The following is a 17,002-nucleotide window of genomic DNA, read 5'->3' on the forward strand; positions in this document are numbered from 1 at the left end:
GTACCGGGGGTCGGTACCGGGGGTCGGTACCGGGGGTCAGTACCGGGGGTCGGTACCGGGGGTCGGTACCGGGGGTCAGTACCGGGGGTCGGTACCGGGGGCCGGTACCGGGGGTCAGTACCGGGGGCCGGTACCGGGGGTCGGTACCGGGGGTCCCTCACAACCGGCGGGGGTGTCACGGCCCGGCAGCGGGAGGCTCCTGAACGGGCGAGCCCCGGTGCCGCCGTGAGTCCCGGGATTGCCCCGGTGCCACGGTAAATCCCGGGATTCCGCCGGGGCCAATCCCGGGATTCCCCCGGAGCCAATTTTGGGGTTTTTGGGTGATGATTTTGGGGTTTTTGGGTGATGATTTTGGGGTTTTTGGGTGATGATTTTGGTGGTTTTGGGTGATGATTTTGGTGGTTTTGGGTGATGTTTTTGGGGTTTTTGGGTGATGTTTTTGGGTGATGCTTTTGGGGTTTTTGGGTGATGTTTTTGGGGTTTTTGGGTGATGATTTTGGGGTTTTTGGGTGATGTTTTTGGGTGATGATTTTGGGGTTTTTGGGTGATGATTTTGGTGGTTTTGGGTGATGATTTTGGTGTTTTTGGGTGATGATTTTGGGGTTTTTGGGTGATGTTTTTGGGGTTTTTGGGTGATGATTTTGGGGTTTTTGGGTGATGTTTTTGGGTGATGATTTTGGGGTTTTTGGGTGATGATTTTGGGGTTTTTGGGTGATGTTTTTGGGGTTTTTGGGTGATGATTTTGGGGTTTTTGGGTGATGATTTTGGGGTTTTTGGGTGATGATTTTGGTGGTTTTGGGTGATGTTTTTGGGGTTTTTGGGTGATGTTTTTGGGGGTTTTGGGTGATGCTTTTGGGGTTTTTGGGTGATGTTTTTGGGGTTTTTGGGTGATGATTTTGGTGGTTTTGGGTGATGTTTTTGGTGGTTTTGGGTGATGTTTGTTTTTGGGGTTTTTGGGTGATGATTTTGGTGGTTTTGGGTGATGTTTTTGGGGTTTTTGGGTGATGTTTTTGGGGTTTTTGGGTGATGTTTTGGGGTTTTTGGGTGATGTTTGTTTTTGGGTGATGTTTTTTGGGTTTTTGGGTGATGTTTGTTTTTGGGTGATGATTTTGGGGTTTTTGGGTGATGATTTTGGTGTTTTTGGGTGATGATTTTGGTGGTTTTGGGTGATGTTTGTTTTTGGAGTTTTTGGGTGATGTTTTTGGTGTTTTTTGGAGCCCCCAGCGATTTTGGAACTCCGAGGGATTTTTGGACCTCCCAGGCATATTTTGGAGCCCCCCGGGAATTTTTGGGAGCTCCACGGGATTTTGGGAACTCCCCAGGAATTTTGGGAGACGCCAGGAATTTGGGAGCCCCAAGAATTTTGGAATCCCCTGGGAATTTTTGGAGCCCCCAAGGATTTTGGAACCCTCCAGGAATTTTTGGAGCCCCCAGGGATTTTTGGACCCCCAGGGATATTTTGGAGCCCAAAGGATTTTGGAAGTCCTGCAGAGAATTTTTGGAGCCCCAGGGATTTTTTGCCCCCAAGGAATTTTGGGAGCTCGCAGGGATTTTAGAACCCTCCAGGAATTTTGGGAACCCCCAGGGATATTTTGGAACCCTCCAGGAATTTTGGGAACCCCCAGGGATATTTTGGAGCCCCAAGGATTTTGGAACCCCCAGGGAATTTTTGGAGCCCCTTGGGAATTTTTGAAGCCCCCAGGAATTTTTGGAGCCCCCTGGGAATTTTGGAAGCCCCAGGGATTTTGGGAACCCCCAAGGATTTTGGAGCCCCCAGGAATTTTTGGAGCCCCCAGGAATTTTGGGAGCCCCCAGCCCCCCTCGGGGAAGCCCCCAGACCCCTGAAGGTGGCCCGAGTGTGGAAACCCTCCCGTTTATTCAGACTACAGCCGGAGAAATTCCGGAGAAATCCCGGAAAAATTCCCGATCCCGTCCCGGAACGGGGCCAGGCCCGCGGCTCTCGGCCCGTTCCCCGTTCCCGTTCTTCCCGGCGGGATTCCCATCCCGGGGGGGGATTCCCGGTGGGCGAGGAGGGAATTTTCCCCTCCCCCCACCCCGCCCCAATCCCGGGAATCCGAGCGGTACAAAACCTTCCCCGAGGAAAAACAACAACAAAAAAACAAACCCCCCAAAAAAATAAAATCCCCAAAAAAATCCAAATTCCCCTCCGGGTCCGGCACGGAGCGAGGAGGGGGGGAAGGAGGGGAAGCCCCGGGCGGGGCGGGGCAGCCCCGGGGGTGTCGGATTTTGGTTTTTTCCCTGGATTTTGGGCTCCTCAGCTGCCGTAGTGCATGGTGTTGGTGGTGATGGACATGGGGGACGCCATGGAGATGGGGGGGCCGCCCATGGTGAACTGGCTGTTCAGGGGGTAGTGCCCGCTGGAGCCGGCGCCGCTCTGCCCGCTGGACGAGCCTGGGGGGCACGGGGGGGTCAGCCGGGGCTCTGGGGGGCGCAGGGAGGGGGTTTTGGGGGGTTTTGGGGGGTTTGGGGGGGTTTTGGGGGTACCTTGCACGATGCCCGTGCTCATGATGGAGCCCATCCGGGAGTGGGTGTGGTTGACGATGCCGGTGTTGGCTGTGGGGGGGCACGGTGAGGAGGGGGGTGAGACCCCCACTCTGATTGGGGGACCCCCACTGTGACTGGGGGACCCCCACTCTGATTGGGGGACCCCCACTCTGATTGGGGGACCCCCACTCTGACTGGGGGACCCCCAAAGTCATTGTGGGACCCCCACTGTGACTGGGGGACCCCCAAAGTCATTGTGGGACCCCCACTGTGACTGGGGGACCCCCACTCTGATTGGGGGACCCCCACTGTGACTGGGGGACCCCCAAAGTCATTGTGGGACCCCCACTCTGATTGGGGGACCCCCACTCCGATTGTGGGACCCCCAAAGTCATTGTGGGACCCCCACTGTGACTGTGGGACCCCCAAAGTCATTGTGGGACCCCCACTCTGATTGGGGGACCCCCATTGTGACTGTGAGACCCCCACTCCGATTGTGGGACCCCAAAAATCATTGTGGGACCCCCACTCCCACCCTGAGCCCCCCACTCTCTCTGTGAGCCCCCCATGAGCCCCCCACTCTAATTGTGAGCCCCCCACTCTAATTTTGAGCCCCCCACTCTTAATTGTGAGCCCCCCACTCTCATTGTGAGCCCCCCATTCTCTCTCTGAGCCCGCCATGAACCCCCAGTCTCGTTCTGAGCCCCCCACCCTCACTGTGAGCCCCCCAGTCTCATTGTGAGCCCCCCACCCTCACTGTGAGCCCCCCACTCTCATTGTGAGCCCCCCACTCTCGTTCTGAGCCCCCCACCCTCATTGTGAGCCCCCCACCCTCATTGTGAGCCCCCCACTCTCATTGTGAGCCCCCCACCCTCATTGTGAGCCCCCCACTCTCATTGTGAGCCCCCCACCCTCACTGTGAGCCCCCCAGTCTCATTGTGAGCCCCCCACTCTCATTGTGAGCCCCCCACCCTCATTGTGAGCCCCCCACTCTCATTGTGAGCCCCCCACCCTCATTGTGAGCCCCCCACTCTCATTGTGAGCCCCCCACTCTCGTTCTGAGCCCCCCACTCTCATTGTGAGCCCCCCACTCTCATTGTGAGCCCCCCACCCTCACTGTGAGCCCCCCACCCTCATTGTGAGCCCCCCACCCTCACTGTGAGCCCCCCACCCTCACTGTGAGCCCCCCACTCTCATTGTGAGCCCCCCACCCTCATTGTGAGCCCCCCAGTCTAATTGTGAGCCCCCCACCCTCACTGTGAGCCCCCCACTCTCATTGTGAGCCCCCCACCCTCACTGTGAGCCCCCCACCCTCACCCAGGGGGATCAGGTTGTTGTGCCCCACGTTGGAGCCCCCGGCGATGACGCTGCTCAGGTCGTAGGCCGCCGGCATCCCTGCGTGGGGACAAGGGTGGGAGGGGGTCAGAGCCCCCCCAAACCCGAGGGGTGACCCCCCCAGACCCCCCAAAACCCCCCCAGAACCCCCCCAGACCCACCGGCCACGGCCATGCCCGTGCTCATGTTGTAGGTGCTGCCCGTGCTCCACATGTTCTCCGACGGCGACGTGTAGTGGGAGCCGGGGGGCGGCGAGGGGGTCGTGCCCGTGTACCTGGGGGTGGGGAGGGGGCGTCAGGGTTTTTGGGGGGTGGGGGAGGGTCCTGGGGGTCCCCACACAAATCCCCAGCTTGGCCCTTACCTGAAGAAAGGGTTTTTCAGGTCCAGGAGGTTGGAGGATTTGGAGCCCGTCTGGTCCACCTGGGCCACGATGCTGATGTCGTAGCTCTGTCTGGGGAAGGGGTGGGGGGGACAGCCCGTGAGACCCCCGCCCCCCAAAAATAAAAACAGCTGGAGGGGGGTTGGGACCCCCAAATGGAGCTGGGGGGGCGCAGAGACCCCCAAAGTGCAGCCAAAGGGGGGCTCTGAGGCACCAAAATGGCCCTGAGGGGTCGAGGGCCTGGAGGAGCCCCCCCAGTCCAAACTGGGCCAGGGGGAGCCCCCTCCCAGTCCAAACTGGGCCAGGAGCCCCCCCAGTCCAAACTGGGCCAGGGGGAGCCCCCTCCCAGTCCAAACTGGGCCAGGAGCCCCCCCAGTCCAAACTGGGCCAGGGGGAGCCCCCTCCCAGTCCAAACTGGGCCAGGAGCCCCCCCAGTCCAAACTGGGCCAGGGGGAGCCCCCTCCCAGTCCAAACTGGGCCTGGAGGAGCCCCCCCAGTCCAAACTGGGCCAGGGGGAGCCCCCTCCCAGTCCAAACTGGGCCTGGAGGAGCCCCCCCAGTCCAAACTGGGCCAGGAGACCCCCAGTCCAAACTGGGCCTGGAGGAGCCCCCCCAGTCCAAACTGGGCCAGGGGAAGCCCCCTCCCAGTCCAAACTGGGCCAGGAGCCCCCCCAGTCCAAACTGGGCCAGGGGGAGCCCCCCCAGTCCAAACTGGGCAGTGGATCTGAACCGGGACACGGCTGGGGGGGGGGGGCTTGGGGACCCCCCTTGTGCCCCCCAAATCCACCCCGTGCCCCCCAATTCCCCCAGGAGCCCCCCACATCCTCCGTGTACCCCGTCACATCCCCCCAAACCCCCCAAAACGGCCCAAATTTCCCCAAATCTCCTCCAAACCCCCCCAGAGCTCCCCCAAAATGGCTCTAAATCCCCCTAATGCCCCCCAAATCCCCTCTGCTCCCCCAAACCAGCCCTGAATGCCCCCCAAATCCCATCTGCTCCCCCAAAACATCCCCAAATCCCCTCCAAACCTGCTCTGTGCACCGAGAGCTCTCCCAAATCCCCCCCAAACCCCTCTGAGCACCGAGAGCTCCCCCAAAACATCCCCAAATCCCCCTGAAATCCCCTCTGCTCCCCCAAACCAGCCCTGAATGCCCCCCGAAATCCCCTCTGCTCCCCCAAACCAGCCCTGAATGCCCCCCAAAATCCCCTCTGCTCCCCCAAACCAGCCCTGAATGCCCCCCAAATCCCCTCTGCTCCCCCAAAACATCCCCAAATCCCCCTGGAATCCCCTCTGCTCCCCCAAACCAGCCCTGAATGCCCCCCAGATCCCCTCTGCTCCCCCAAACCAGCCCTGAATGCCCCCCAGATCCCCTCTGCTCCCCCAAACCAGCCCTGAATGCCCCCCAGATCCCCTCTGCTCCCCCAAACCAGCCCTGAATGCCCCCCAAAATCCCCTCTGCTCCCCCAAAACATCCCCAAATCCCCCTGAAATCCCCTCTGCTCCCCCAAACCAGCCCTGAATGCCCCCCAAATCCCCTCTGCTCCCCCAAACCAGCCCTGAATGCCCCCCAAATCCCCTCTGCTCCCCCAAACCAGCCCTGAATGCCCCCCAAATCCCCTCTGCTCCCCCAAAATCCCCGCGGCCACCTCTTGTTGGCGACGAGCAGGCAGGTCCCTGAGAGCGTGTCGCCGGCCTTGGCGAAGAGCGGCGACTGGAAGAGGCAGCGCACCTGGTACCAGTGGGTCAGCGGCTCCGTGGGCGCCGTGGAGAGCCACACCGTCATTCTGGGGGGGCAGAGGGGTCAGGGGGGGTCGGCCACGACCCTTCCCCACCTTTTGGGGACCCCCCCCAACACCTACATGGAGCCGATGAAGGCCACGTCGAACCAGAAGGCCAAGCCGTGCACCAGCCCCGAGTGCAGCATGTGGAATTTGAAGGGGATTTCTATCCTGGGGGAGAGAATAATTAGCGGGAGTTAATTATTGGGGGGTGGGCGGAGACCCGCAGCCCATGCCAGGACCGCCCCCCAAGGTGGGCCCTCACCTGTGCAAGTCACCCTCCTTGGCTTCCAAGAAGTTCACGGTGTATTTGACGGATTTGGCCATTAAAATCCGGATGTCAAAAGTGTCCTGGGATAGAAAAGGGGGGTGGGCTCGGGTTTGGGACCCTCCTGGCTCGACTGAAGCCCCCCCAGAACAACCCCTGGATCCTCAGAAGGACCTCTGGACCCTCAGAACAGGCACTGGACCCCCAGAACCACCCTGGACCTCCACATTTACCCCTGGGCTCCCAGAACGGGACCTGAACCTCCAGAACAGGCCCTGGACCCCCAGAATGGCCCCTGGACCCCCGGAACGGGCACTGGACCCCCGGAACGGGCCCTGGACCCCCAGAACTGCCCTTGGACCCCCAGAACAGGCCCTGGACCCCCAGAACAGGCCCCTGGACCCCCAGAATGGCCCCTGGACCCCCGGAACGGGCACTGGACCCCCAGAACGGGCCCTGGACCCCCAGAACTGCCCTTGGACCCCCAGAATGGGCACTGGACCCCCGGAAATGCCCCTGGAACTCCAGAATGACCCCAGGACCCCCAGAACGACCCCAGGATCCCCAGAACTGCCCCATGACCCCCGGAACGGGCCCTGGACCCCCAGAACCGCCCCTGGACCCCCAGAACAGCCCCCGAGCCCCGGGCCCTCACCACCACCGGCTGCCTGAAGTACTCGTCCACGGCGGCGCCGCGCAGCGCCGAGAGATCCACGCCGTGGAAGGAGGGCTGGTACCTGTGGGATGGAGGGAATGGGAAACTGGGAATGGGGATGGGAAATGGGGAATGGGATTGGGAAACAGGGAATGGGAAACTGGGAATGGGAAATGGGAATGGGGATGGGAAACTGGGAATGGGAAATGGGAATGGGATTGGGAAACAGGGAATGGGGATGGGAAACTGGGAATGGGGATGGGAAAACTGGGAATGGGAAACTGGGAATGGGAAACTGGGAATGGGATTGGGGAACAGGGAATGGGAAATGGGGAATGGGATTGGGAAACTGGGAATGGGAAACTGGGAATGGGATTGGGAAACAGGGAATGGGAAATGGGGAATGGGATTGGGAAACTGGGAATGGGAAATGGGAACTGGGAACAGGGAATGGGAACGGGAAATGGGAATGGAACAGGGAATGGGGATTGGGAATGGGCACAGGGACTGGGACTGGGGACTGGGAATGGGGATTGGGAATGGGGATGGGCACAGGGACTGGGAATGGGGACGGGCACGGGGACTGGGAATGGGGATTGGGAATAGGGACTGGAAATAGGGACTGGGAATGGGGACGGGCACAGGGACTGGGACTGGGGATTGGGAATAGGGACTGGGAATAGGGACGGGCACAGGGACTGGAAATAGGGACTGGGAATGGGGACGGGCACAGGGACTGGGACTGGAACAGGGAATGGGGACGGGCACAGGGACTGGGAATGGGGACGGGCACAGGGACTGGGACTGGGGACTGGGAATGGGGATTGGGAATAGGGACGGGCACAGGGACTGGAAATAGGGACTGGGAATGGGGACGGGCACAGGGACTGGGACTGGAACAGGGAATGGGGACGGGCACAGGGACTGGGAATGTGGATTGGGAATGGGGACTGGGAATAGGGACGGGCACAGGGACTGGAAATAGGGACTGGGAATGGGGACGGGCACAGGGACTGGGACTGGAACAGGGAATGGGGACGGGCACAGGGACTGGGACTGGAACAGGGAATGGGACTGGGTACAGGGACTGGGAATGTGGATTGGGAATGGGGACTGGGAATAGGGAATGGGAACATGACCAGGGACTGGCACGCGCCGCCTGACCAGAAGTTGGCCTTGGTGAACTGCTCCATGTAGAGCTGCTCGTCCGTGAAGGGCGCCAGGTGCACGTCGCCGATGGTGGGGAACATGTTCCCTGGGGAAGGGACCAGCTTGGAGCCTGGGGGGTCCCACGGCTCCCGGGGACCCCCGGGGACCCCCCCAGCGGCGCTCACCACTGGGCTTCAGGTACTTCTTGGCGTGCAGGTAGCTCTCGAGCATGCGCTCGTTGAAGAGCATGTAGCCCATGGGCTCGGAGATGATGATGTCCACCTGCTCGGGCAGGGACACCTCCTCCACCTTGCCCGGGATCACCACGATCCGCTCCGTCAGGTTGTTGCTCTTCACCAGCACCTGGGAAAGGAGGGGAAAAGGAGGAAGAAAGGAGGGGGAAAAAGAGGAGAAAGGAGGGGAAAAAAAGAGGAGAAAGGAGGGGAAAAAAGAAGAAAGGAGGGGAAAAAAGAGGAGAAAGGAGGGGAAAAAAGAGAAGAAGGAAGGGGAAAAGAAGGAAGAAAGGAGGGGAAAAGAAAGAAGGGGGAAAGAAGGAAGAAAGGAGGGGAAAAAAGAGAAGAAAGGAGGGGAAAAGAAGGAAGAAAGGAGGGGGAAAGAGAGAAGAAAGGAGGGGGAAAGAGAGAAGAAAGGAGGGGAAAAGAAGGAAGAAAGGAGGAGAAAAGAAGGAAGAAAGGAGGAGAAAAGAAGGAAGAAAGGAGGGGAAAAGAAGGAAGAAAGGAGAGGAAAAGGAGGGGAAAAGGGGATGGGGTTGTCAGTGTTCAGAAACACAAATAATCATGGGGATATGACTCCCTGCAGGTGCTTTTATTGAGAGCTCTGGGAATCAGGGGTACAAACCCAAATCTGACTCTGACACGGCTTTTGAGCTGAATGTATTTTACATTCTATCCCTATATAACTTACATATTAATTATTAAACTTCTATTGTTTTAACTTACATATTAATTATTAAATTTATATTGTTCTATTGTATACATCGGCTTTATTCAAGCACGAGTTTCTCGTGATCTTTCTCAAGCCCCTGACCACAGTTTCTCATGATTATTCTTACATTTAACTTCCATATTAATTATTAAACTTATATTGTTCTATTGTATACATTGGCTTTATGCGAGCACGAGTTTCTCGTGATCTTCCTTAGACCACAGTTTCTCATGATTATTCTTACGATTGAACAGCAATTAGATTTAATTACTAAACAATCATCACATCTAACAATTACAGCATTTATCATCTACTGGCTACACAGGTGCAGTAGCAAGTACAAGGCCTACGCTTTCCCTGGGTATTTTCCCAGGGAAAATAAGTTGAATTTTCCTTCGAACCCCAAATCCCCGTGATTTTAAACCCGTTTGCTGTCGGGGTGGGGCTCACCTCGGCGTGCTGGGCCATGGTGCTGGCCTCCACGGCGTAGATCTTGCGCGCCCCGGCCTGCGCCGCGAAGAAGGAGAGGATCCCCGAGCCGCAGCCCACGTCCAGCACGATCTGGGAAAGGTTTGGGGGCAGCTGGGATCCTCCAGGAGCCCCCCAGGCCCGGATCCCAGCGGATCCCCGGGGATCAGGGCAGGCAAAACCGCGCCGAGCCCGCGTTTGGGCTGGTGTTTGATCCTGTGTTTGATCCTGCATTTAATCCCGTGTTTGATCCTGCATTTAATCTTACATTTGATCCTGTGTTTGTTCCGTGTTTGATTCTGTGTTTGATCCTGTGTTTGTTCCATGTTTGATCCCGTGTTTGATCCCATGTTTGACCCTGTGTTTGATCCTGCATTTAATCACGTGTTTGATCCCGTGTTTGGGCTGGTGTTTGATCCTGCATTTAAACCTTTGATCCTGCATTTAATCCTGTGTTTGATCCTGTGTTTGTTCCGTGTTTGACCCTGTGTTTGATCCCACATTTAATCCCGTGTTTGATCCTGTGTTTGTTCCGTGTTTCATTCTGTGTTTGATCCTGCATTTAATCCCGTGTTTAATCCCATGTTTGATCCTGTGCTTGATCCTGCATTTAATCCCGTGTTTGATTCCGTGTTTGATCCTGTCTTTGATCCTGCATTTTAATCCCATGTTTGATCCTACATTTGATCCTGTGTTTGGTCATGTGTTTGATCCTGCATTTAATCCCGTGTTTGATCTTGTGTTTGATCCCATGTTTGATCCTGCATTTAATCCCCTGTTTGATCCCATGTTTGAGTCTGTGTTTGATCCTGCATTTAATCCCACATTTGACCCTGTGTTTGATCCCATGTTTAATCCTGTGTTTGACCCCATATTTGATCCCGTGTTCGATGTATGATCCCATATTTGATCCTGCATTTGACCCTGTGCTTTATGCCATATTTGATCCTGCATTTGATCCCATTTTTGATCCCGTGTTCGATCCCAGTTTTGATCTGCATTTGATCCCATTTTTGATCCACATTTGATCCTGTGTTTGAATGCCACATTTGACCCACATTTAATCCTGTGTTTTATCCCATATTTGATCCTGCATTTGAACCCCTTTTTTTGATCCCAGTTTTGATCTGTGTTTGATCCTGATTTTGATCCTGTGGTTTATCCCACATTTATCCCATATTGATCCTGGTTTTGATCTGTGCTCGATCCCATTTTTGATCCCATTTTAACGCGCGTGGGAACGGCAGCAGTGGGGCTGGCCCACACCCCTGGCCAGCTGTGCTCCCCAAGGATGGGAAAAACAACCCAATTTCCAGCTCTGGGACAAAGCTGTGCTGCTGGAGCTGGAGCCAAACCCCAAAATCTGGCTGGTTTGTCCCAAAAGCGAGCAAGGCTTCCCAAAAAAACAGGGCAAGTTCTCCAAAAGGTGAGACGGGATTCCCACCTGAATCCAAGCTGGATCCTGCCCAAAACCCAGCCAGATTCCTCAAAAAAGCAGACAGATTCCCCCTAAAATCCAGCCAGATTCCCCCAAAACCCAGCCAGGTATTCCCCCTAAAACCCAGCCAGATCTCCCCAAAAACGGAACCAGATCTCCCCAAAACCCAAGCCAGGCTTCCCTCCTTAAGCCAGTCTCGACAAAAACCCAGTCAGACCCCCCAAAACACACCGGGTTCCCCCCAAAACGAGCTGAACCCCCCGAAAAATGGCAGACCTTGTCCTTGAAGTCGCTGTGGTTCTGCAGGATCGCCCGCTGGTACGTCCCCGTGCGCACGTAGTCCTGCATCATGTTCTGCTGCTGCGACAGGTACCCGTAGAACTGCCAGACACACGGACAGCCCGTCAGCCCGGGATCCTGGCTGGGTGCTCCCCCCAAAACCCGGCCAGATTCCCCCCAAAACAAAGCCAGGTATCCCCAAAACACAGCCAGATTCCCTCCAAAACCCGGCCAGATTCTCCCCAAAACAAAGCCAGACTCCCCCCAAAACCCGGCCAGACTCCCCACAAAACCCGGCCAGATTCTCCCCAAAACAAAGCCAGCTATGCCCAAAACACAGCCAGATTCCCCCCAAAACCCGGCCAGATTCCCCCCAAAACAAAGCCAGCTATCCCCAAAACCCGGCCAGATTCCCCCCAAAACAAAGCCAGCTATCCCCAAAACCCAGCCAGATTCCCTCCAAAACCCGGCCAGACTCCCCCCAAAACCCGGCCAGATTCTCCCCAAAACAAAGCCAGATTCCCTCCAAATCCCGGCCAGACTCCCCACAAAACCCGGCCAGATTCTCCCCAAAACAAAGCCAGCTATCCCCAAAACCCGGCCAGACTCCCCCCAAAACCCGGCCACGTATCCCCAAAAAAGCAGACAGATCTCTCCAAACCCAGCCAGATTTCCCCAAAATCCAACCAGGTATCCCCAAACCCAGCCAGATTCCCCCCCCAAAACCCGGCCAGATTCTCCCCCCAAAACCTGGCCAGATTCCCCCCAAAACCCGGCCACGTATCCCCAAAAAAGCAGCCAGATCTCCCCAAACCCAGCCAGATCTCCCCAAAACACAGCCAGGTATTCCCCACAAAACCCAGCCAGATTCTCCCAAAAACCCAGCCAGATTCTCCCCAAACCCAGCCAGATCTCCCCAAAACCCGGCCAGATTCTCCCCAAAACCCAACCAGATTCTCCCCAAACCCAGCCAGATCTCTCCAAAATCCAGCCAGATCTCCCCAAACCCAGCCAAATCTCCCCAAAACCCGGCCAGATTCTCCCCAAACCCAGACAGATTCTCCCCAAAACCCGGCCAGGTGTGCCCCCAAAACCCGGCCAGGTGTGCCCCCAAAACTCGGCCAGATCTCCCCAGACCCAGCCAGATCTCCCCAGACCCAGCCAGATCTCCCCAGACCCAGCCAGATTCTCCCCAGACCCAGCCAGATCTCCCCAAAACCCAACCAGATCTCCCCAGACCCAGCCAGATCTCCCCAAAACCCAACCAGATCTCCCCAGACCCAACCAGATTCTCCCCAGACCCAGCCAGATCTCCCCAAACCCAGCCAGATCTCCCCAAACCCAGCCAGATCTCCCCAAACCCAGCCAAATCTCCCCAAAACCCGGCCAGATTCTCCCCAAACCCAACCAGATTCTCCCCAAACCCAACCAGATTCTCCCCAAACCCAACCAGATCTCCCCAAACCCAACCAGATCTCCCCAAACCCAACCAGATCTCCCCAAACCCAACCAGATTCTCCCCAAACCCAGCCAGAATCCCCCCCCAGCCCCGGGAATTCCCACCTGGAAGTACTGCACGGCCGAGGACTCCTCGGTGCGCTCGCTGAACACCGAGCGCTCCGTGTTGTGTCCCCGGCAGTTCTTCAGGATGTTGTAAAAAGAGCAGAAATCTGGGAAAAATACAAAACAACCCAAAGGGGGGGGTTGGGGGTTATTGGGGGATCCCCGGGGAGCTGGGGGGGATGCAGGGGGGCTGCGCACCGGTGGGGGTCCCGAATTGCAGCAGCACGCTGTTGCAGCCCAGGGTGATGATGAAGGATTGCTTCCCCACCCGGCTGCACTCCGTCTCGCGGGACACGGAGCACTTGAACACGCAGACATCCTCGTCTGGGGGAAAAAAAGGGGATTTGGGGGAAAAATGGGGGGGAAATGGGAATGGAGGGGGGAAAAGGGGGATTGTGGGGGGAAAAAGGGGGAAAAAACAGGAATGGAGAGGGGAAAATGGGGAATGGAGTGAAGAAACAGGGAATTGGGGGGCAGAAATGGGAATGGGGGGAAATGGGGAATGGGGGGAAAAACGGGGAAAAATGAGAATGTAAGGGGAAAAAAGAGGGGGGGAATGAGAATAGAGGGGGAAGAAAGAGGGAATTGGGTGGAAAAAACAGGAATGAGGGGAAAAATGGGAATGGGTGGGAAAAATGGGGAGAGGGAAAAATAGGGAATTGGGGGGAAAACAGGAATGGGGGGGAAAAACAGGGAATGGAAGGGGAAAAGCAGGAATGAGGGGAAGGGGAGCACCGGGAATGGGGAGGGGGAAGGGAGAACGGGGCGGGCACGGAGGGAAAATGGGGTGGAATGAAAGGAAACGGGGAGGGGACAGAGAGAAAAGCGAGGTGAGCGCCAGGCCAGGCCCCCGCCCGGTCCCGGTTCCGAACCCTCCCAACAGAGCGGGATAAAGCACAATTAACCTAATTAACCTCTAATTACAGCGCGGGGGGGGGGGGCTCCTAAAGCACGGCCCGGTGTTGGGGGGGGGCAGCCGGAATTCCCGAAAGAAATGAGGATTTGGGGTCAGGGAAGAGGATGGAGGGGCTGGGATCGCCCCAGGAGTTGGGAAGTGCCCCGGGAGCCATCCCGGGAGTCAGCCCCGTTCCCCCGGAACCGGCCCGGGGACCGGGAGCCATCCCGGGAGGCACCCCCGGAGCTCCCGGCCGCTCTCACGCCGGAAAAACCGACCCAGCCGCTTCCCAAAAAAATAAAATAAAAATCCCGGTTTCCCCCCCTCCCCTCCCCACACCTCCCGGGGGTCCTTCCCACGCCGCGGGAAGTTGCGGGAGGGACCGGGAGCGGCGGGTTTCCACCGGGAGCACCGGGAGCGGGAGCCCCGGCGGCCGCGGCTCTTTGTGGGCGATGAAAGGACCGGCAGATGCTCCGCCCGGACCACCCGGAGCCCCCCGGCCCGGCACACAAAGGCAGCTCCGGAACGGCGGCCGCAGGCTCCGGGGGCAGCTCCGGTTCTCCCGGCACCGGGAGGAGCCGCGGGCTCGGCGGCCGTGCCTCAGTTTCCCTCCCCACCCCCTCAGCATCGGTGTCAAAGCCGGCGAAGCCGCGCGTTAATTATTCCCGCCGGCTCATTATTCCCGCCGGTTCATTAATTATTCCCGGCGGTTAACGAGCGCCCCGTTAGCACCGAGGGGAGGGGGCCGGGGGTCGCTCCCCACCACCCCCCGGTAGCCGCGGGAATCCCGGCGGGCGCCGAGTTCGGGGGGAGAAAATAAATAAAGAGGAGTTTAAAAAAAGCCCCAAAGCAGGGGAAGAGCCGGGACCGTGCGCCGAGACAAAGAGCGGAGCCGGTGCCGCCGCCGCCTCCCGTGGCCCCGGAACCGGGGCGGGGGTACCGGGAAGGTCACGGAATCGGGGCCGTTTCGGGTAAAAGCGGGCAGGAGCGGGGGGGATGGGAATCAACTTTCCGCAGCCTCCGGGAAACGCCGGGGGACGGGAACGGGAACGGGGACGGGGACAGAAACGGGGACACGGGCGGGGGGCACGGGGGAACCGGGACCCCCCCCCAGCCCGAGCTGCCCCCGAGCCCCCCCGAGCTGACGGACACTTAAAGCCCCCCCAAAACCCTTCTCCGGACCCCTCCCCAAACCAGCCCAGCCCCCCCGAGCCCCAAATCCCCCAAACCCCCCCAGCCCCCAACCCACCCCCCAGACCCACGCGCCCCCTCCCCACCGACCCCCCCATCCCCACGGACCCCCCAGGGACCCCCCCCAGCTCCCCACAGCTCCTGCCCGACCCCCCCCATCCCCCCCGTCCCCGGAGACCCCTCGGGGCCTCCTCAGGGCCCCTCCCCCATCCCCTCAGAGCCCCTCACGCCTTCGCCCGCCCCGCTCGGGCCGCGCTCCCGGGCGCACTCACGGCCGTAGAGGGCGATGGCGGCGCTGTCGGGGCCGGTGCGGACCTCGAGGCGCAGCGGCTGCTGCTCCTGGTGCCGCTGGATCTCCCCGTTCGCGTCCCCGACCGTGAGGAGCCGCACGCCGGGGAACACCGACACCGCGGCCATCTTGGACCGCGCCGCGCCCCGCCCACGCGGGGCCACGCCCCCCGACCCGGCCGGGACACGCCCACAGCGGCCGGGACACGCCCACAGCGGCCGGGACACGCCCACAGCGGCCGGGACACGCCCACAGCGGCCGGGACACGCCCACACTGACCGGGACACGCCCACACCGGCCGGGACACGCCCACAGCGGCCGGAACACGCCCACCGCCACCCGGGACACGCCCACACCGACCCTGGGCACGCCCACAGCTGCCGGGACACGCCCACCGCCACCCGGGACACGCCCACACTGACCCGGGACACGCCCACAGCGACCGGGACACGCCCACACTGACCCGGGACACGCCCACAGCGACCGGGACACGCCCAGCGCCACCCGGGACACGCCCACACCGGCCGGGACACGCTCACACTGACCCGGGACACGCCCACACTGACCCGGGACACGCCCACAGTGGCCGGGACACGCCCACACCGGCCGGGACACGCCCACACTGACCCGGGACACGCCCACAGCGGCCGGGACACGCCCACACTGACCCGGGACACGCCCACCGGCACCCGGGACACGCCCACACCGGCCGGGACACGCCCACCGCCACCCGGGACACGCCCACAGCGGCCGGGACACGCCCACACCGGCCGGGACACGCCCACAGCGGCCGGGACACGCCCACAGCGGCCGGGACACGCCCACAGCGGCCGGGACACGCCCACCGCCAACCGGGACACGCCCACACCGACCGAAACACGCCCACACCGACCCGGGACACGCCCACACCGACCGGGACACGCCCACAAAAAAGGCAGCGGGCGGGGCTGGTGCGCCCCCTGGCGGGCGGGAGGGCAACGGGACACCGGGAATGGGAACGGGGCTGCGGGAATGGGCATCGGGAATGGGAACGGTGTACCGGGAATGGGAACGGGATACCGGGAATTGGAACGGGGCACCGGGAACGGGGCACCGGGAATGGGAACGGGATACCGGGAATGGGAACGGGGCACCGGGAACAGGAACGGGGCACCGGGAATGGGACAGCGGGAACGGGAACGGGGCAGCGGGAATGGGCACCGGGAATGGGAACGGGACACCGGGAATGGGAACGGTGTACGGGGAATGGGAACGGGATACCGGGAATTGGAACGGGGCACCGGGAACGGGGCACCGGGAACGGGGCACCGGGAATGGGAACGGGATACCGGGAATGGGAACGGGGCACCGGGAACGGGGCAACGGGAATGGGAACGGGGCAACGGGACACCGGGACACCGGGAATGGGAACGGGACACCGGGAACGGGAACGGGGAACAGGGAATGGGAACGGGATACCGGGAATTGGAACGGGGCACTGGGAACGGGGCACCGGGAACGGGACACCGGGAATGGGAACGGGGCACCGAGAACGGGACAGCGGGACACTGGGAATGGGACAGTGGTAACGGGAACGGGGCACCGGGAACGGGACAGCGGGAATGGGCACCGGGAATGGGAACGGGACAGCGGGACAGGACAGCGGGAATGGGGAATGGAACGGGACACCAGGAATGGGGCACCAGTACCGGGACACCGGGAAGGTGGCGGCGCTGGAGACGAACACCTTTATTGGCACCATCGAGTCCGGTGGAGCACCGGCAGCACCGGAGGCGGCGGGATCCTCCCGGAGGGCTCCCGGTAACCGGATCCAGGGCCAGCCTCGATCCGTGGGGACGCCGGGAGGCGCTCCCGGCTCCGTGTCC

The 17,002-nt window shown here is 60.0% G+C and overlaps 1 protein-coding gene across 2 annotated transcripts; it reads right to left on the minus strand.

The window, feature by feature from the left end:
- Positions 1-1,857: 1,857 nt before the first annotated feature.
- Positions 1,858-15,275, minus strand: CARM1 (coactivator associated arginine methyltransferase 1). 2 transcript variants are annotated; one of them, XM_077787725.2, is made up of 16 exons: positions 15,121-15,275; positions 12,961-13,086; positions 12,763-12,869; positions 11,197-11,301; positions 9,465-9,575; positions 8,255-8,432; positions 8,085-8,175; positions 6,921-7,002; positions 6,263-6,348; positions 6,079-6,168; positions 5,866-6,003; positions 4,202-4,291; positions 4,002-4,114; positions 3,823-3,900; positions 2,506-2,574; positions 1,858-2,412 (listed from the first exon to the last, which is right to left on the minus strand). In XM_077787725.2, exons 1-16 carry the CDS (start codon positions 15,263-15,265, stop codon positions 2,276-2,278), a joined length of 1,746 nt encoding a protein of 581 aa, XP_077643851.1. In that variant the 5' UTR covers positions 15,266-15,275; the 3' UTR covers positions 1,858-2,275. The 2 variants fall into 2 exon arrangements, with proteins under 2 accessions (XP_077643851.1, XP_077643850.1); XM_077787724.2 differs by having other exon boundaries at positions 1,858-2,574.
- Positions 15,276-17,002: the final 1,727 nt, after the last annotated feature.

Source organism: Lonchura striata, chromosome 30 (genome assembly GCF_050655825.1).
Source record: "Lonchura striata isolate lonStrDom1 chromosome 30, ASM5065582v1, whole genome shotgun sequence".
NCBI lineage: Eukaryota > Metazoa > Chordata > Aves > Passeriformes > Estrildidae > Lonchura > Lonchura striata.